This window comes from Amphiura filiformis, chromosome 6, assembly GCF_039555335.1.
Source record: "Amphiura filiformis chromosome 6, Afil_fr2py, whole genome shotgun sequence".
Taxonomy (NCBI): domain Eukaryota; kingdom Metazoa; phylum Echinodermata; class Ophiuroidea; order Amphilepidida; family Amphiuridae; genus Amphiura; species Amphiura filiformis.
The window spans coordinates 36265225-36286621 of NC_092633.1; the positions used below are offsets into that span (position 1 = coordinate 36265225).

The 21397-nt window shown below is 36.0% G+C and overlaps 1 protein-coding gene and 1 long non-coding RNA gene across 4 annotated transcripts in view; both read left to right on the forward strand.

Annotated features, from left to right (window-relative positions):
* Positions 1–21397, forward strand: part of LOC140155355 (uncharacterized) — an 86676-nt gene that overhangs the window by 37554 nt on the left and 27725 nt on the right. The gene's annotated exons all lie outside the window — the stretch shown is intronic.
* Positions 5400–21397, forward strand: part of LOC140155353 (ras-related protein Rab-6A) — a 43012-nt gene continuing 27014 nt past the window's right edge. For 2 of the 3 annotated variants that reach the window (XM_072178167.1, XM_072178165.1), the window contains exons 1-3: positions 5400–5692; positions 15830–15888; positions 16567–16726. In XM_072178167.1, the coding sequence (XP_072034268.1) occupies positions 5623–5692; positions 15830–15888; positions 16567–16726 (289 nt within the window). In that variant the 5' untranslated portion in view covers positions 5400–5622. The remainder of the gene's footprint in view (positions 5693–15829; positions 15889–16566; positions 16727–21397) is intronic. The other variant, XM_072178166.1, reaches the window with a different exon arrangement.

Here is a 21397-nt window from a genome sequence, read left to right on the forward strand (position 1 = left end):
TGGTAATAATGAATAATGAAAAATGAAATGGTCACCTACATTCATGAAAAATTGTGTAACGGGAAATGATTGTGGTTTTAAATATTATCATAAATCTCTTTCTGTTCAGGGATTTTCTTTGACGGTAGGACTAGAGCATGGTAGGGCCTACCCATAATAATGAATTAATACGGTAATGAAAACCTACTCGCTTCTCTCTCCCGCACTTTTTGATCTGCTCTGATCTTAATCCCGTAAAAAAATATTATCGGCCTAACTTTTTTGATAATATATAGTTGCCTACAATCACCTTCATCATGTTCATGTGGTTGTAAACTAGTTTTACATCTGTAAACTACAAACTGTGATTTATCACATGTAGGGTATAGGCCTACATGGGTAGATATTGGTTTACATCTGTAACAGATGCAATAATGAAATGGTATGAAATAATGAATAATGAAAAATGAAATGGTCACCTACATTCATGAAAAATTGTGTAACGGGAAACAAGGAATTGACTTTCATTGGCCTTATGGCCGACCCTGACTTTTTTTCTTTAAAAAAATTAAATTAAAATAGGCCTAGGCCTAAATAAAAAAACAAACAAACAAAAAACAAACAAATAAATAAATAAATACATAATAAATAAATAAATAAATAAATAAATAAATAAATAAATAAATAAATAAATAAATAAATAAATAAATAAATAAATAAATAAATAAATAAATAAATAAATAAATAAATAAATAAATAAATAAATAAATAAATAAATAAATAAATAAATAAATAAATAAATGAATAAATGAATAAATAGGCCTAAATAAATAGGGGAAAAGTTCCAAAGATTAGGCTTTAACGTGTTTTCTTTTTACGTTTCTTACGCCATTCAAACAATTTTTAGGCCTTATGTAATATTTGATGACGTTGTAAACGTACCGTGTCATATGGGATTTCATGTTTGTTGAGTGATTCAGCATCACACAAAACCCCTCATGAATATTATCTGGGAATTACTCATTACTAAACATGCTAAAAAGGTCAGAAAAATATTGCCCTTGACCTATTAAAAAACGACTGAGTGCAAAATCATTTGAAAATATAAATGGTCTATAAAATGATTCACTATATTCATAACATTGTGCTCTAAGCATAAACATACGTGTGATTGAAAATATGCAATGAAATAAATTACATTTTTTGTTTCAGGAAAAATCTTCAATTATCTCATTTAGTATTTTGGAAAACACTACACAGAATGACGCAGGTTTTTCTAATGCGCTTGCGTGAACTTAATTGCAGCGTGTTGCCACATTGGAGTTACAGGTAGATTTATGGAACGTCAATAGTAAAACCTGAACAAGATTTCCTTTAAAAAAAAGTTGCCTCCAAAATTAAAACGTAAACGTATAGCCTAGCAGACTACCGTGGTCAAGTTGAGAAAAATAATTAAATAAATTATAAATAAGGATATATCGGACTATTTGCTGGGACTATGTAATTTGAGTTACAATTATCTTATTTGTGTATTTTAGGGACAGTTTTCCGGGCCCATGTTAAATTTAATAGGGAAACAGAAAACTTTTAATATTGTTAAGTGTAAAGACAAACTTTCTGCCCATTTCCACAAATGGAGATTTGATTTGTAATTTTTGATGTATTTATTCGATAAATTATTGATGGCTGCATGCATGATCTATAGGCACATGCATAATGTGTTTTGTATTTTCAGCATTTATTATATTACTGGATGGTATCACTATTTTATTTGTGCAGATTTTTTGTTTTTTGGTGATCTTTTGTGATTTTTTGTGTGTGATTGCATTGTAATTCTTTTTTGTGTAATTTCTTGTAAAAAAAAAAAACATAAAAAAACACCCTTTCATATCAATTTGTAAGCGCTCTTTAACAAAGTCATAGGCTAGTTTATTGAATTTACAACCGTATGACAAAACAGGCGAAAATAGTAACTTTTTGCACAATATTTGCAAGTTAAAGAGAATTGGCCATTTTCGTTCAAATGAAGCAAGTATATGGACAATATAAGTGTGCTCTTTCATTTAATGACATAACATTTGAAAAATATTGTAAGGAACAGTGAGATTTTGACTTTTAAAACCTACAAAATGTGTGCTGGGATATAGGTTGTTTTCAACATGCGTTATCTGTTACATAATATGAAAAAAGGTGTTTTAGGGGGAAGTGTTAGCTTCTCGTTTGATATAAAGAAAATTTTGATTGGATGAAGTTTTGACAAAACCCAATCACAGAATCCTATTTTCCACTCGATCTCACACAGCTCTTATGATGCTATGCACTCAACCGTGTAATATAAAACAGATTGTGTAGAGGCTAGACTCGCTGTATACCACGATGTCTTTTTGAAGGTAATTCAAATTTTAGGGTATATAGCGGGCCGGGGTCAAAAACTAAAAAGTGCTCAAGGAATAGTTTGCACTGCTTGCTTCATAGCAGTAGGGAAATGCAGCAAAAGGTCAAGCCCCACAGAAGCAGAACCCTTCTTGGCAAATCGCAACCAGTCAATCGAATCAAATATGAAAATTGCGTATCATGTGATCAGATGCACAATTTTTATACAATGAGCTATACGCGTTGCGTTTTCCTGTACATGTATAGTCAAAAACAACATATGGAAAGGTTTTTGTATAAAAAAACGATTCTCTTATAAACCATCTATGCATAGTTTCCACCTCGATACACCTGAGCACACATTTTTTTCGTCCAAGAGCTTCCAAGCAAGCAGTGAATTGTTTCTACACAGTTTTTGATTACACTGTTGAGTGCATATCATCGTAAGAGCTGTGTGAGCTTCTAATCTGTCCAAAAAAGTTGGCTTTTTATTTTGAAATTTGCCAATATAAACATAATATTTGAAACAATTTATCATTTGGAACACCAAACATTTTATCAAATTTTGAACAGGAAAATTAATAATGTACATAAAAAGTATGCACCTCATATTATTATATTATTCAAGTAATTGGAGGCATCCCACCGCTGCCACCATTGTAACGAGGTTGTTTGGTAATATAAATAAAGATGCGGTAGTAGGCCACTGGTTTAAATAAAAGTTCTGGCAACAAGAGGAATTGGTTTGGTGGTGAATTTATTTCTTCATCTCCACAACATCAAAATACAAAGTCATGTGAAATCATAAAAATGTAAGAGCGAACTCATTGTGTGTTGGTTCGTCTAGAGCGTGAGTGAGAGAGAGCGAACTCCAAGCACGCCACGGCTTTTATCAGAGAGTTGATATTCTTGAGAGGGCACTCTATTCACGTGGTTTCTTTTCCAACGCTAAAAGATCACGAATTTTGGTGGTTTGCAAATAAAAAGTGTCCGCACTATCGATTGATTACGTAACTGTTATGAATAATTTTTAGGTTTTTCAATGCAATCGCCTCGACCCATTAATACATATTATCTGTATTATCAAAGTACTTGGAATAGCAATCCGGTGAGTTCACTGAACTACGCCCTAATACTGATGGCGTTTTAATGGCGTTTAATGGCGCTAATCCTCTCCATACACAGATGAACAAATACAATAGATGAAGGTCAACATATGTGATGTACAAAAACCTGAATATCATAAAGATCAGTATTCGTTTGTGCATATGAACTGCACATTTACGTTGCTAGATATTACTCATTATATTTAAGAAATAAAGGGTAATGCATGATCCTTTACACGCAAATAATGTGTCCGAGGCAGTAAAACGTAAATAATGGGTGAGGCGCAGCCGAACCCATTATTTAAACGTTTTACTGCCGAGGACACATTATTTGCGTGTAAAGGATAATGCTGCACCCTTTATTTCTATTCTATTACCACAAAATAGTGTGATTTAAAGAGAAAATATCAAATTTTTTGCCCAAATATGAAGTTGTTTACCTCAAGGTGGAGCGCATACGCGTAGCCAAAGCGTATGCACATTCCAATAACAACCTAACATTCCATTCTCCCCTATAAGCTGGTATGCACATACAATAACACACCACTGACATTCCATTCTCCCCTACATAAGCAGGTGTGCTGTGCGCTCTGCTGTGCGCTGTGATGATAGAAGAACATAAAGTTCGTTGCCCTTGACACTTTATCGCTAATTAATGGTCTGTCACGTGACGCGTTTCAACAAATCACAGTGCGCGATTTTGAATAATGGGTCGTGGGGTAATAGAAATAATGACAAATATTGGTATTATGACAATACGGTATATACATTGTATATAACACGACTAATAGATCCTACTATCATGGCGTCAGGTCAATGTTCATCATACCCCGTATGTTTCTTAAAATTCATTCATATTTGAGACAAATTGCTGTGCCAATTTTATTGGTGCACAAGTAGATCCGTGTTTTTTAAATTTTCATTTCCTTTTAATGAAAGAATTAAGGTTTTCCACTGCACGGTGGCCACAAGGGTGATACTAATTTTAATGCTATATTTTCAAAACGAATACGTGCTCCCGGTTGGCTCTATAGCGATTTCACAGAAAAGGTATTTCTAGTGCAATGCAGCGTCGGACTCTAGCTGAGAGCGTAGCCTAAGTCATTCCGGACTCCAAAAAGGGCTCTCCATACACAAATGAACAAACACAAAGGAGGGTAGTCTCCTCCGTGACCGGCTTGATTTCGATGGAGCGGAACCAAATTGGCTGCGGAGGAGACGGGTCATTTTTCCATGCAAATTTTTCAGTGTCAGCCGCCTGCTTTTATTACCGATTCCCCTATTTATACAAATATCCTTTGATACTAAAAATTGATCGGGATGAGTCGGCAATTTGTGACTTTCCCAAACAAGAATATCTTATAAAAAAGTAAGACTCCCGCATCAACATTCTGCACTGTTACATACTTTTTAGCAAAAGAGAAATTTGGATGGAAAATTGAAATTGATTGGGATGATTTGGAATTTGAACAACAATTGAAAAAAAAACGAAAAAAAGAAGATAATCAGAAAGAAAAAAAGACATTGGTGAAAAGGGCAAATTGGGACGCGCTAAAGCACCAGAAAAGGCCCTAACTTCAAATCACATATTTCCAGATAGGGCTCTGTGCAAAAAAGCAAAAAGAAAGAGCATGCATCTCAAAAAATGCTCTGTGCAAAAAAACAAAAAAATTGACACTCAAAAGAGAATTGACCAGTGATGGGGTTTCACATGGTTTTTTCTCGTGCAGACCGCACAGAAACACTTTTTTTCTGAAACAAGATGCTGAAATCAGGAAATTCCTGAAACCTAATCATTTAAAAATGCATAGATTGAATGATCTAAAACTTTGATCTTATTTGTTATTTACATAGCCGATATGTAAAATATGTGTAGCCATTTGCATCATTGACTGCTATGTGGCAGAGTGATTGTGACACTTCGTTTCAGGGTCATCAGACTTGCAATACAACTGGCAACCCATATTCAGTCGGTGAAAAATCTAACGTGGCGGAGAGTCGAGAGGGCAGGGCACCTGTAAACGCTGTATACAGAAATCACTACAGTCTACAGTTCCAATAACTAAAATAATTGAATTTCACACCATTCATTGCGGATTTAAAACTATTTGTTTGATTTTTACATTCTTGGAACACATATATAACATATCTTAAAGTTGTAATCATGTCTTCTTCGGGGGACTTCGGAAATCCTCTACGAAAGTTCAAGCTTGTTTTCCTCGGAGAACAGAGTGGTGAGTATAACTTCTTGATTTAAATGTTTTAAGCTGAATTTATACTCAATCGCTTTTGCAGAAAAGCGATTTTCACGCATGCTCAATGTTTACTTACATTTCCAGAGCGTCAAGCCGATCAATCGATTCAAATCGCGGAGGCAAAAACGACGTCGCTTTTGCAAGTTGAAGAAATCTCAACTTCCCAGCGATATCGCTTGACACGTGAATGCGTCAACCAATCATATACAACCAACTGGATCTATTATTTTGCTAATTAATTTACCTTTCTCGATTTTTAACTTTTGATGATGAATTAATTCAAAGTAATAATTATTGACAGCAACTGATGTTTTAAAAATGTATTTTGTGGCATTTAGAATATTTTAATTGTCGTCTGCAATCGCTATCGCCGTGATAAGTATAAATGCAAAAGCGACGGGCGATGCATCGCAAAATTCGGCGATTTCAAATCGCTTTTTCAAAAGCGATTAATCGCATCGCTCGACGATCGAGTATAAATTCAGCTTAAGGAATACAACTTTTACTGACTTTTTGAAAGTTCCATTGAAAAAAAATCGGTAAATGCATATAGGTATATATTTTACATGAATTTGTGGAGTATTATGATTGCTATTTACTGTGTGTTGGTGTAGAAAGTCAGGTAAGCTTAACATCATGAACATGGCTTTATTTTATTATGTTGACATTATTTTAATGATTTTTACCTAGCCCGGCCTACTTTCATGACCTGTTGTTGTAGTATTTTATTATCCAGAGAAGTTGCGTCAACTTCGCGCTGCACACTTCGGCTGAACATCTCCCGCTGCAGCGTGCTCGCTTGACTGGGTCTGTGTGCGCACTTCGCGATCGATAAGGACGAGTGGGAGGGCGACACAGACTAATGACTATTAAAGTATAATATATGGTTAGATTGTACCTAGTTCACCACGTAAACTTGTATGGCTCAAAATTCGGACCGCTCGCCATTAAGTTTACTGCTTTCTGTGTTTTGAAAGTTGTTGACGTTTTAAGGGGGTACTATACCCCTGGCCAATTTTGTGCCTATTTTTGAATTTTTTTTCTCAAAAATTATAGCGCATTGGTGACAAGTACGATATGTATATTATAGGGGCAAGGACTACAACTACTGCACTGGAAATTTTATTTCAGCACAGACAACAGTTGACAGTCAAAAATGACGGAAAACCAGTATTTGATCAATAAAACAATATTTTAAACTACTTGCCTTGAGTTGCTGAATTTTCAGTGCAGTAGTTGCAGTGCTTGCCCCTATATTTATATACATACATGTATCTTACTTGTCATTGTCACCAATGTGCTATAATTTTTGAGAAAAATGCAAAAATAGGCACAAAATTTGCCAGGGGTGTTAATTTAGTACCCCCTTAAGGGGGTACTACACCCATGTGGTAAATTTGTGATTATATTTGCATTTTCTCAAAAATATTTACACTGGTAACAAAAGTTATGTATATTATTGGGGCAAGGAATCCGATTACTATACTGAAATTTCAGTGACTCAAGACAAGCGGTTCGGTATATATGATAGGAAACGAGGTACATCCTAGTGGTACCTTATTTCTGATCATAAATAACAAACCGCTTGTCTTGGGTCACTGAAATTCCAGTGTAGTACTTGGATTCCTTGCCCCAATAATATACATAACTTTGTTACCACTGTGTTATTAGTTTTGAGAAAAATGCAAAATAGACACAAATTTATCGAGGGGTGTAGTACCCCTTAATGATCCCCGATTTCTGGTCGATTATTTTAGCTGTGTCACGTCACATGCATGACGCTGGTGGGTACCAGCCAAACTTCAGAAGAAAAAAAAACCTTGATCGCCGATAACGATGTGATGGGACTTACATAGGATTTAATACACAGAGATATCTTGCCAAAATTTGACCATTTCTAGGTAGCTTGGCCCTACTTTGTCTGCGTTAAATGAAAAAGGACAGTCTTAAGTAAGTAAACGTGCAACGATTTTGATGTTTTGGGAGACTGGGAGGGATCATAACACAAAAATGACGGAGCCTATTCTTGACTGTGTAATATTCCTTCAGCACATTATCGTACGGCAATAACCTTATACGATGGACAGATAGTATCAGTTTGTGAATGAGGACATCGTATAAGTTCCTTGTACTAGATTGTACCACCGAATTTCCGTACCACCATGGTCATGATGATGTTGCCCTATTCAACTTAAAAGTCAAGTCCAGGGATTCAATAATCTGTGGTAGGCCTACTCACACCTCCGTCACTACGGTAGGTATAATACTAGTCGGGATTATGCACTTTCAGTTTCTCACGCGTTTGAACGGGAATTGGATTGCGTACTTTTTCGATGTCTAGTGAGCAAATTTCTTCAATATTTTGAGAAAATGATGTCAAATTTTCTATTCTATATTGTTTGGTTATAATGTCTTTTGCCAATAGTATGTTTAAAGTTGTAATTTTGTGTTTTTGATCGCAAAGATCGGATATTTTCGCTTCGATTCAATTCTGAACCCTTCATAAGGGTGCCGATTTCGCAGAACTTTGACGATAATTTTACCTTTTGGACACTAAAATGCATTCGATCCTTAATTTTGTTTCAACCGAGTCTTAAATTAGCAAGCACAATAAGGTTGGTACCACTTTTATATACATTGATAAAATTTTAAAGATTTTTTTCAAGTTTTTAACCGGCGCAAATCGTTAAGTGTGTATTTCCCATTGACATCCAAAATGGGAAATACGAGTCTGATGGACATAGGAACGGCGTCCATGAGACTCAGCGAGTCTAGTATAATACAAAAGAAATTGGAACTTTTTTTTATTCTCATCAAAGTAGTCTCATATTATTATTAAAAAAGAGCTAAATGAAAGAGAACTGATGATGAGACATTTAAATGAATGTCATATGACATGCGGTTGCGGAGATATGCTAATTTGAATGTCTCAATTTTTCAGCCAATTTCCTGTACAAACTCTTTGTACATGCACATCTTAAATGCTTAGGCATATAAATTCTCGATCATGAGAGCCATCTTGCCCGGGTACGCACAGGTATTTGTGTAGAGCGTACTACGCAAATACCGCCGCTTACGGTGCAAACACAGCTTTTGAGAATTGACCAATCACACGGTCGTTGCTAGGTCAAGGTTCGGTCATGCAGGTCGCGCGATCGTGTTATTCTATGAAAAGTACGCTGACGCAGAAGGTATATCCTCTCATGATCAAGAATTTGTTACTTTGGCTGTACAATAGTACTGTGGCATTTGAAACAAGCACTTGCTATTTACCTGTACTGAACTGTAAATCCTAGATTGATTGAATTTGTATTGATTTGATGTGAACATAAGGGGGCTATCATTTTCTTTGGAAGGGGTTGGGTCCCAAATATACGGGGAGGGGGGGTCATAATTTTTTGGAAAGAAAAATAGGGGGGGGGTCATAAATTTTTTGGTGTCCAAAATGTAGGGAGTCGCAAGATGACCACAGATAGTGTGTTTAAATTCAAAAAGACTGAATACAATTTTAGCCTCTTCAGGGGGTAAGGTGGTGGTGGTGGGTGGTGGGGTGGGGAGGGGTCATAACATTTTCTGGAAATAGGGGGTTGCAGTTTTATTGATGCTGACTTTTTGTAATTTATTTGGGAGGCCCCTTCCGCAGAAAATGATAGCCCCCCTAAGGCCGTATAAAATTAATGTTTTGGTTCTCGTCCAGAGGATTTTCATGAATTGATGAGGGAGGGAGGTGTTTTTTTATTATTTTTTTTTTCCAATGTAAAATTAGCATTGTCAGTAGTTTTCGGTCTTCTCCAACAGTGCTCGAGGAAACGATGAGGCCCTTTTTTTTTTTTTCAAATGTGAGATTCTGAGGGATAAACCCCTAGAGTACCACAAAAAGACTTCGAAGTGATGCTTGTTCTCTAATAAACTTATTTATATGTATGAAGATTTCATAAATCATTCCAAAGTCTAAAAAATTGAAAAATCTAAAAATCAAAAAAATCTGACAAATCCCAGAAATTGAGGAGGGAGGGACGAGAACCAAAATATTAATTTTACACGGCCTAATATACAAATGAACATGTATACATTCAAGAGTAACATTTGACAGAAGATGGAATCCAGGGACTGTCTTTTGGAATTTGCAGGAGAGCATTAAATAGCTCTTCTAGAGCCTTCAAGAAGAGCTGTTTAGAACATTTACAAGAGAATGGTCAACTAAGGAGAGTTAAAAATCACTCTCGTATATCAGATTTAAGGAGAGCAGTAGAGAGCAATTTTGCTCTCACTCTCCTCAAAAGGCAGTCCCTGGGAAACCACAGCGAGGGCCAACACAAAATGCAAAAATAAAGAAAAACATTCAAAAATATGAAATTTGTGTTCAAGTGTCTTATTTTTAAAAAATAATATTGTCATTGAAAAACTCACGGTTTTGATACTACCCACCCGAGTACACCTTTGCACTGATACAAGGGGGGGGGGGGTAATGTGTTTGAGCGGGCACCCTTTAAAAAAGCACCAGCGGATGCATTCACCCCCTCCCCCAGCAAAATGTTTTTGAGCAGGCACCCTTTGGAACACTAGCTGGCGCATATATATATACACTCCCTATTCCAAAGATCATTGATCATTGCGGAAACTCGAGGGCCAGTTCACTTGATCATCAGAATGGGCCACTCCTGCTCAAGTATGAACCCCCCCTCCTTCCCCCAGCTTAAGTTTTGTCTTTGAGCAGGCACCTTTTTCCAGAGCTCTGGCTGCCGCATGCTCCCTATGCCAAAGATCATTTCAGGAACTCGAGGGCCAGTTCACTTGATCATCAGAATGGGGTCACCCCATCAATTTGAAGATTTATAAAATCAATATGAAAATGGCCAAAAATGGCCTGTCTCCCCCCCCATCATACCCGATCGCCCCACCCTGTCATGTTGGTGCGATTCCCCCAATAGGACCCGACTCACGCTACCCCACTACCCTCTCCCACCCCAGAATCTAAATACAAAACATTAAACAAATATTTTAAAGAATCTATGGGATTGTAATAATTACAATTACACTTAATTGTCACTGCAAAATCATTTAGAACCAAAGTTTATCCCGTAATCAATTTCCCATGCAAAGGCATCAGCATCTATCATAGCAAAAATCTGCTAGCGCTATGCATGATGGGATAGGAATAGGAAAGGTCCAATTTGCATCTTCCCGACACATAGTCGGGCGCAAAATGAGAATCTATCCCAGCATCCACAGCATGGGCCCATTCAATTAGTATACGCATGCCCGTTCATGTTCATGTTCACTCACTGTCAAAAGTTGCCGAATTCGTACTACACAAAGTCCCCAGTTCACTCCCTTTTTGCGCAAGACATCCATCCAATCTCATCAAACCAAACATTTTTATGTACAAAAAACTACCTTTATTCACCGCATGCTCAATTTAATGCACCGCTCAACTCCATATAGATATTTGGAGAGTAATTTCCGAAAAAAATTAGATCGAAATCATCACTTTCAAACCCACTAGAAAGTCGCCAAAATTTGCCGCGAACATGTGCGAATCATCTGACCTCTTCCGGGTTATGATGAAGTTTAAACTTTTGACTTGACCTTGTAAGCTTAGGAACTGTTTCTAACTTGATCTAATTCCCCCCAAAAGGGCAAAGGGCGATTCTCCTCCAATTTCCCAAAAATAGCCCCCAATTGGCAATGGCAAAATACACACATGAGGGCTATTTTTCATGGAATCTGTCAAAAATAGCCCTTGTAATCAAAAAAAGTATTTTGAGGCCTGGCCGGGTGCGCGATTTCCTTATGCTGAGAGAGGCTGAATATTACGCATGCTCGGGTAAGGAATGATCACATACCGTACCTAACTACGGTTCCCACCGCCTTCTCCGCACAAAGGTCCAAGATCAGTCTTATGGATTATTGAACCAAGAACTGAGACTCCTACCCCCCCAGCATGGACAGACCAGAGGTATTCTGTACAAACTGCATACTGATTCTGAGGAATATGCTTTCCATACAGTGAACAATAAACATTACACAAGAAATGAGATCCAATGTTAACATATGGCCGTGTGTCATGAAGTAGTGTTCCTTTGCGTTTCGTCAGTAAATTTCAATGGTCGCGCATCATTTTGCATTTTAAAACACTCATAATTTACAAACTGTAGACCCTAACATAGTAAAAGTACCGTGTATATTTTCTGCAAGGAAAATGTCCCTGTCTTTCCAAATATGTCAGTAGTGGCAAGTCTTAAGGGGGTACTACACCCCTGCCCAATTTTGTGCCTGTTTTTGCATTTTTCTCAAAATTTATAGCACATTGGTGACAAGTAAGATATGTATATTATAGGGCAAGGACTACAACTACTGCACTGAAAATTCAGCAACTCAAGGCAAGTAGTTATTGATTTATTGATCAAATATTGGTTTTCCTCATAGTCCTTGCCCCTATAATATACATACCTTACTTGTCGCCAATGCGCTATGATTTGTGAGAAAAATGCAAAAATAGGCACAAAATTGGGCAGGGGTGTAATACCCCCTTAAGTCTCTGCAAATTCTTGTGTGCATGAAAATGATCTGATGTCAACAAAGTTGTTTACTTCTTACAAATAAGTCATTTTTTACTTCAAAACGAAACAACGCCACCCTATTGGGAACACCAGTTCATGACACATGGCCATATGTGTGCAAGTGACTACAATGTAGCCTATGTTTAGTGGTGATGCTTTCAGGTTTTTCAATGCTAGCAAGAAATTAAAATTGGCCCAAAGGAAAGGTTTAAATCATGATATTGATTGCCATATGACACGGCGGAAATGTCAAACTGTTTATTTCAACTGTAAACATGGTTCGTTTTGAACAATTCCAGTGCAAAATGATGTTGATCTACTCACATTTTTAGTGACGTTTCACCACTACACTGGTGGTTTCTACAGGCTGAAACTCATCACATCTTGACTGCTTCCTTTTATAGTCAACAGTCGCCGTTGAGGGCGTGATGAGTTGGTCAAAGATGTTGTTGAGTGAATAGGCCCCCTCGTCCTTGTTTAGAGTGTCTTTTCCTTTTCGGCGTATCCAGATAGCCTCTTAGCCATCTGGTGGTCTTGTCAGCTTCCCTGTCGATAACTTTTGAGTCCTCCCAATTGATGGAATGATTAGAAGAAGCTACCTGGTCGGTGATAGCTGACTCGTGAATGTCTGTGATAGATGATTTTCGGCTAGCTCGAGTATATGGTTTGCTTTCAAGTTTCTCCACCTCTTTTGGTGTTCTTTCAAGCGGACTCCGAAGGGCCAGCCGGTTTCTCCAATATATGAACTAGCACAGTCTCCGCAGGGGATTTCGTAAATCGCCTCCGTGCATAGTATATCAAAATGCATTGAATTTGAATGCATTTTGATATCATTAATAGAGTATGACATGAAAACAAAGTATCAATTTTCATATTAAAAACACAAAACTTCGTGCAAAATTCAATTTTTTTTTTTTATAATCAACCATAAACAATCCTAGCATTTAGGTCTAGGTCCAGGGACAGTCCAAAGCCGAAAAAATAAATAACCCAAAAAACACATTTTTTTTTTTAAAATTCAAGTATAGTCCCACCCCCCCAATTTTGAGAAATGTTCACCCCAAAACGGGGTGGGACTTTTCTCGAGTCAGTACGGTAATCACATTTTATTCTTGAGCAGCAAGTGTCCAATGATGACTTTTAAATAACATTTCAGGCGTGACTTGACTGTGAGCTACTGTGTAAGGTTGTACATGAATGTAGAATGTGCTCTATCGAGCAGTGTACATGCATACACAAGGCTCTTTAATAGAATGTAACTGACTCGACGACGATAATCAAGACAGGCTTTCAAATGCCATTAATTTGCATTATCTCACCCCTGAACCTCTGTCTGAATGCAGTTTCCAAGTTTCCTTGGAAACAAGTCCATCTCACTGTGGAAAACTTGTCAGGTAATAGTTATCGCTTTTAAAGTGTAACATTCTGGAATGCAGCCGGTGTGACATGTGAGGGTGTGTGAATCTTTTCCCACCAACTGGGGACTTAACAAAAACTGGGGACATCTCCCGGTTGAAGCTTAGCATATTTCAAGTTTACAACCGAGGACATCATGAGGGCACTATGATTCTGTTTGTCAGAAAAGGGTTTAGTTCCTACTTGTATAGTATGTAACATGTTCTTGTACATAAAATATCATCTTATAGGGGTACTACACCCTGTGATAAATTTATGACTATTTTTTCTCAAAAAATAATAACACACTGGTAACAAAAGTTATGTATATTATAAGCAAGAAATCCAATAAAAACACAGGAATTTCAGTGACTCAAAACAAGCGGTTCAGTATATATGATAGGAAATGAGGTACATGCTAGCGGTACCTTATTTCTTATCATAAATAACAAACCACTTGTCTTGGGTCACTGAAATTCCAGTGTAGTAATGGGATTCCTTGCCCCTATAATATACATAACTTTTGTTACCACTGTGTTATTAGTTTTTGAGACAAATGCAAAAATAGACACAAATTTATCGAGGGGTGTAGTACCCCCTTAATGTGACTTACTCTGAAGTTGAACTATTCCAGGTAAAAACAAAGGTTATAGTAAAATGATCCTTTCCAATATTCACAATCTTGCTGAGCTGTTGAGCATCAAACATAGATCCTTGATAAACAGAGATTTAAAACAGTTCTCTCAACAATTATAGTGTGACTTACTTGATATTTCATCCCACATCCATGGGATTTCATCAGAAAGTGAGGTCCACTGATATAATAATAATAGCCTGCAATTTTTTTTTTTCAAGTGTAGCTTAGCCTTTGCTCAGGAAACACTCTCTTCCGGGATCAACACTTGCTGGTATACTGTACTATGATCCCCTCTGCCTTGTTTAGAAATACTTGGTATTGTTTACCTTATCAGCCACTATGCTCTTCCGAGTTTGACACTTGTTGGTAACCACTTGTACCAGCTACTAAATTACACATCTAGACACAAAGGCAATTTTAAATGGGAAATAAAAATTTACAAATAAAGCCTTGTTAGTTTGTCACATTATTACAATTTAGTATGTTGTGTGATTTCATCACAAGTTCCAAATATTTTTATATCTTCAATCTTCATGTAGATAATAAATTTTTCAACAGTCTTAAAACTTGTACAAGTTGTCATGTAAATGTAAAAAATTCATAGATTGTTTCATGGCTGTGTTTGTAACCTTGAACGCGAGTTATTTGTACATCTTCAATTTCATGATAGTAATCCTCTGTTGTGCAGGGCAGTGCCTATGTACGTACCTGTCTGTAATTGACTGTCACGTAAATACTAGCGCTGTGTGCATTTCCTTACCACACTCCAAGTTTATTGACCCCCTTACTACATGTATGTATTAAGGACTTGTCTGGAACATTGAGTAGCAAATTGGAGAGAGAGAGGGGGATGAGGGGTCTGGAGAGAGACATGCAGACAGACAGAGAGACAAGAGAGAAAAAAAGAGATAGAAAACTCAGGAGAAAGTGAGCGAGAATAGTAATGAAATGTTTAGTTTTGACATTTTGTGATGGTAAAAATAGCTTGCATAGCTTTTCCTCATTGATTATTTAGCTGACTGTAAAAGGGAAAGTAAAAACAACATTGAAATGTTAGGGACACTTTTCCAAATGTTCCTAGATGCCAGAAGAACAAAGTGCTAAACTCATTCTCGGGTCTCTGATTATTAGAATTATGCATCCAAACTTCAAATACATTTAAATACATTTCTAACAATTAAATTTAGGGTAAAGATCACATTTGGGATCCTTGTAAGTAAAAAAAAAACAAAAAAAAACAGGGGATTTGCAAAGTTTGGACAAATCACAGCCATGGATGTACAACATTTACCCTGGCCTGAACCTATTTGAGCACCCAAGTGATGTCTTTTTTTCACCTCTGTTTTTGAGCTATGGTTAGTAGTGTGAATTTGTACAGATGTAGACTTTGAAGATATGGAGGCCACCAGAATCTTGGTTGGTCAGTTGGTGGCAAATAAATAATATTGCAATTTGATGTTTACTATGGTACCAAACTCTTCCTTAATTGTTGTTTTCTTTTCTGTTCTGTTTTCCTTTCAGTCGGTAAAACATCTCTCATCACTAGGTTTATGTATGACAGCTTCGATAACACATACCAGGTAAATATATCTATGCTTATCCCACTAGGAAACAATTCTTTAGACACAATAAATATATAGGGGCCTAGATGCAGAAATAAAATTTTAACAATTGAACTGGGTACAAAAGATTTACTTCACAAGATGTGTTCAATTTTTAAACCAAAATATTCTTTGGTTATTGACAGGAATTGAACTATCATATTGGTTATGGGCCAGACAGACACATAATTTTAAACCAGGGGTTGAGTTTTGTAAATAACAGGTGTGCTATAAATCACACTTCTGGAAATGGTTAGGCGGTATCAGGTGTGCTATTAAAATGTTCTTGGTAAGAAGTTTAAGAATTGAAGTGTGCTGTTAACCGCACCCGGACAGGTGATTTTAGGTGTGCGATGGTGTGCAATCGCACTCATGTGGCTTGAAATGCAATCCCTGTAACCAGCTCAGTCAAGATTGAATATTCACTCTCTCTCTAAAAAAACACACCAGAAAATAGAAACCCAAGTCGGACTGTGCAGGTTAGTGTGATGCAGGCCTACAACATTCTTTTAGATCCAATCTTCACACTTCGTATTTGTAAGTGTAATGCTTGATTCCCTCTCAAAACACTTAAATACAGTTTGTCATTGGCAATAATTATTTGTAGCATGCAACTCACTGAAGTACTGACGACATGAATGTTTCTTGTAATTTCAGGCAACAATTGGCATAGATTTTCTATCAAAGACCATGTATCTGGAAGACAGAACGGTACGACTTCAACTTTGGGACACGGCGGGTCAGGAGAGGTTTCGTAGCCTTATCCCTAGCTACATCAGAGATTCAACAGTTGCAGTAGTAGTATATGATATAACAAGTAAGTAGGGAACTAAAGTAACTCGCCATTTGTTAACTCGCCATTTTGTTAACTCACAACATTTCGCTCTCTGAGTTGAGAGGCTCATCTTCACATTCCACTTATCAACATGGAGGATTTGGTACAAGTCACTGGGGAAAAGTCCCTGTTTTTCAAAAACCATTTTAAACTGTAACGGGTATTTTGTGGCCTTTAAATTACTTGTTGTTTAGATTTTACCAAATTTCAACCATGGGACTTTCTCGCGTTGTTGCACTTAAAATGTACTGGGTACTTGTAACAATAATAATCAAACGTCAGTTCAATCCAATAATAATGTTCAGATGCATGTACACTACGCTTTATTTTCACTCCAGGTTTTACTCATAGTCATATACATGTAGTAGGTTTATTTTGCTGAGGTAGGGTACCAGTACCAAGGACAACCTGCAAAGGGAGAGAAGATGGTGGTTAAGTGTGTCCTTGGTGCTGACTATAGAGGTACTGCCCTAAATACGAGATTTGGTAAAAATATGAACTGTATTTGAAATGATTTAGCACGTATACCAAAAGTCAGAAACATAACTAACGCATGAGCAATAATAAAGCTAATCCTGGTTATGGACAATTAATAAAACACTTCGTCAAAATAAACATCAAATCCTACTAACTAGATAACTATCAAAACTAAGGATAAGTTGATAATAATAATTTCCACATGATGGAATAGATAAACATAATGTTTCATCAAACTTCTTAGAAATACAAATCAAAAGGAACTTTATGATCAAAAACAAGAAAATCATTTCGGAAATAGCCAAAACAAATTAGTTAAGATCAACAATAATCATTTTGGAAATAGCCAAAACTAATTATTAAGATAAACAATATGCATTGCCAAAACAAATAAACAATGATATGCATTTTTATAGCACTCAATCAATAAAAATCATTGAGGTGAAGAGGTGTGCCTTTGTTCACACAAACCTCTAAACATGCACACATGGCTATGGATAGGCAGAGAAACAAAGCAAACATGTCTCTTATCAGTGCACATGGTCCTTATCCAAACATTGGCCAGATAGTTTGAAAGGACTTAATTATCTTAACTTTCTTTAAGGAAAATAATTTATGTATTCCACCTGTACACTTCAATGCCAGGTTAAACTTTAAAGTGATACAAGTATCAGTTAATGTACATACTATTAATGACTGGTTTCGCTTGAGCTGCGTAACACAAAATGAATGGCAAAAATAAAACTAACATGACTCAGTCACTTTGTCAACTTTACCAAAAACTTAAAATACTGTTAGTAAACTTAAAAGTACAAGGTATGATACTCTCATTCCTAGATAGAATAACAAAATATTTATGTCACATGCCTTTTAGAACACTTTGTTAAATGTCCTAATTTGCCCTGAGTGACACCGAGTATACACCAATTCTATCTATAAAAGTATCATGGACATAATAGGTGACCTGCATGTATCATGTGCTCAAGCACATAGTTCACAAAATAGTAACTCAATTATGAGTTAAATCAAAGATACCAAAATTTTGAGAAAATAAGAATATCAAACATGAATGTGAGTAATTTTGAGAAAATATCTGGACATCTCTTAATGCACAGGAAAGTTTCATAATTCAGAAGCTTAAACATGTTGAATCAAATCAACTATTAATTCTCAAAATATTACATGCAAATCTTAAATGGTGTTAGTACAATAATATTATGAACATCAAAGTAATACTCTTAACTCAATACCTTTAAAATCAGATATCATCATGTTTAGGAATAGTTTTCATAATAATAGCTCATCACACAAATTTAAGAAATTTTGTGAATAGGAAAACTTTTGAAGAACTTTTAGGCAGTAAAAATCAGTCCGAAACTTATTACGATCTTCACCAAATTCCAGATCATGAAACCTTAGATATGGTAATATCCAAAAATGAGCTTGACTTTCTGAAGAAATCAAATAAAAGCAGTAAAATAAAGACAATAAACTGTTTTGACATACCTGCAAAGGGAGAGAAGATGGTGGTTAAGTGTGTCCTTGGTGCTGACTATAGAGGTACTGCCCAAGGAGCACACCACCAGTAATAAATTGATTGTTATGCAAATTAGCACAGATAGAGGGCAGCTATCCCATGTAGGCTAATTTCCATGCAGGTTACAAAACTAAAACTGTTTCGTTACAAAAATGCAGTACACATTCTTTCTTTCAGATTCAGATTTTTGAAACACCCTGTATGGAATAAAATAGTTTAATGTGATATTATAGTGATTCTTTCAAAACTATTTTGATATATTTTACAAATTTTAACAAATATGACAGCAGTGTTTGCAGAGCATTTGTTGTGGGACCTGAGAGCACATCAGACACACCAAATTGCATTCTGAATACGAGGAAGTCCCTCTAATATCAAATAATTGTGACACGATCTGGTCCATGGGGGCCAAAGGCGGCAAATTTGAAATTGAGATTAAAGGCAAAAATATGGAGTAAAAAAACAATCAAATACATAACAAAATACACATCACAAAGCTTCAGAGCCAAGTATGCTAGACCTTTGGTGTTTCAGTATATGATAGTGTATTGTTTGTATAAGGTAATAATTATAGTAACTCAATTTTCAAAAATACCTCCTTTGGCCCCCATGGAGCAGATCGTGTCACATTTTTGATTTTTTGAAATTTGTGATATAATACAGATTTTACATGATGGCAAATTATTAAAAATTATTTTTGATACTTTTGCTATTTAACAGTCCTCGAAGTAAACTTTTATCAATCTAATGATTTGTACTTAAAGTGTATGTAGCTGGGAGGAAAAGCTGACCATCAATTGAAAATTAGGACCATTCGTATTGAAGATATACAACTCTCCCAAGCTCAAGAATAGTGCCCCTACTATATGACTAATAGACTATCCCGCTAATGGTAGCAAAGGAATGCAGTTTTGTGACAAAATTCTCAGGATCTCTTACCAACGGCAACTTGAATGTTTTTATATGCACATAAATACATAACTTGTTTATTTGTTTGATAAAGAAATTGTGGTATAATTTTTTCATCAATCATTTGATTTGTTTCTCACCAGCGGAATAACAGCCTTCACAAAAGTATCAGTGGAATAAGTTTGCTTCCTCAGAGTAGAGCTGGTGAAAAATACTGTCAATTTCTTTTACACTTTTCTGTTACAACTCAAAATATACAATTTCTATTGTACCAAATCTTTGTTGTTTACCTGTACAAGCTAACAGAGAATAGAAATTTAAAATTCAATTCAGTTCAGTTCAGTTCAAATACTTGTAATCCAATACAATTGAATGAGTGTTTGACTGGAATGTGACTAAATTGAAACATTAATATTACTACAATTATCCTTCATGAATCAAGGAATATTCCATAATTCATGGTTCCATTCCAAGAGTTTCACAGGCATGTAAAGTATTGACGTTCTTTGCATTACATTGCCAATTTGAAGTCATTTGTCCCTAAAGCGCTCCACAGACTCCGAGTATTAGACGTACAATATTGTATGTAACATATCTACGTTATTTTTCTATTGCCATTCTATTTCCAGTAATGTTTTTAAGTTCTAACGAATGTTTGATGATGAAAAAATCGATAATATGTTACATATAATATCTAGCAGAAATATATTATCGATTTTACGTCATCAAACATTTGTTAGAACTTAAACATAACTGGAAATAGAATGGCAATAGATTAAATAATGTAGATATGTTACATACAATATTTTACGTACAATAAAAAGTCTGCATACTGCTTTAATGTCCCCATATAAAACCACCAAGTACATGTATTAATATTCATATCCACTGTATATTGATCATACAGGCTCTCTGTACATAATTAAATCTTCCCTGTAAATCACATGGTCCATAAATGTTATACCCTCGCTCCATATTTACAATGTTTTGAAATCTAGTAGCCTTGAACTTCTTAGCTGTGCTACTAGTTCAGTTATTGATCACTTAATAGAGTTAATAGGAAAACTGTGGTGAGCCATATACACTTTATACATGTATTACTCATGCATAAATTCGAGACAGTTCATTGACAAATTACCATTTGATATTTTTACTATCAACCACTGCCGTTTAATAGTTTTACCATCCTAACTGCACTTAAGCCTTGGATTACGTCACACGCATTTGTGTCACGGTCAGATGTAGTATACACACTATATATGTGCCAGGCATGAGAATTTTCAGTTTTACCCGGTGTGCAGGGAAGTGACTGCTTCTCAGTGCAACAGGCAATTTGTGTGCCTAAAATGAATTAAAGCCATGGTAAAACTTGGTGTTGTGTTTGAAAATATGAAATATTCACTGCTCAGTTCCAGAAGTAGGTAGGTAAGTGCAATAGCTGCCCTGTGAACATTAGGCAATTTACACACAGTATATAGTGTACTCTTCTACACATGGCAGCTACACATGGCAGCTATTGCACTTGCCCACTTACATGTATGGCACTTATGTGAGCTTCAGGGGTGTGAGAGTTCCTCTTTTCAGCTGATTTCCTCTTTTTTTATTGCCAAAATTTTACGCATTTTCTTTTATTTCAGCCCATATTTGGCATTTTTACCCTGATTTTACATTGATTTACAGCTCTTTTTGGTTATTTTCCTGGGTTTTTTTTGTCTGAGGCCTCTCGCACC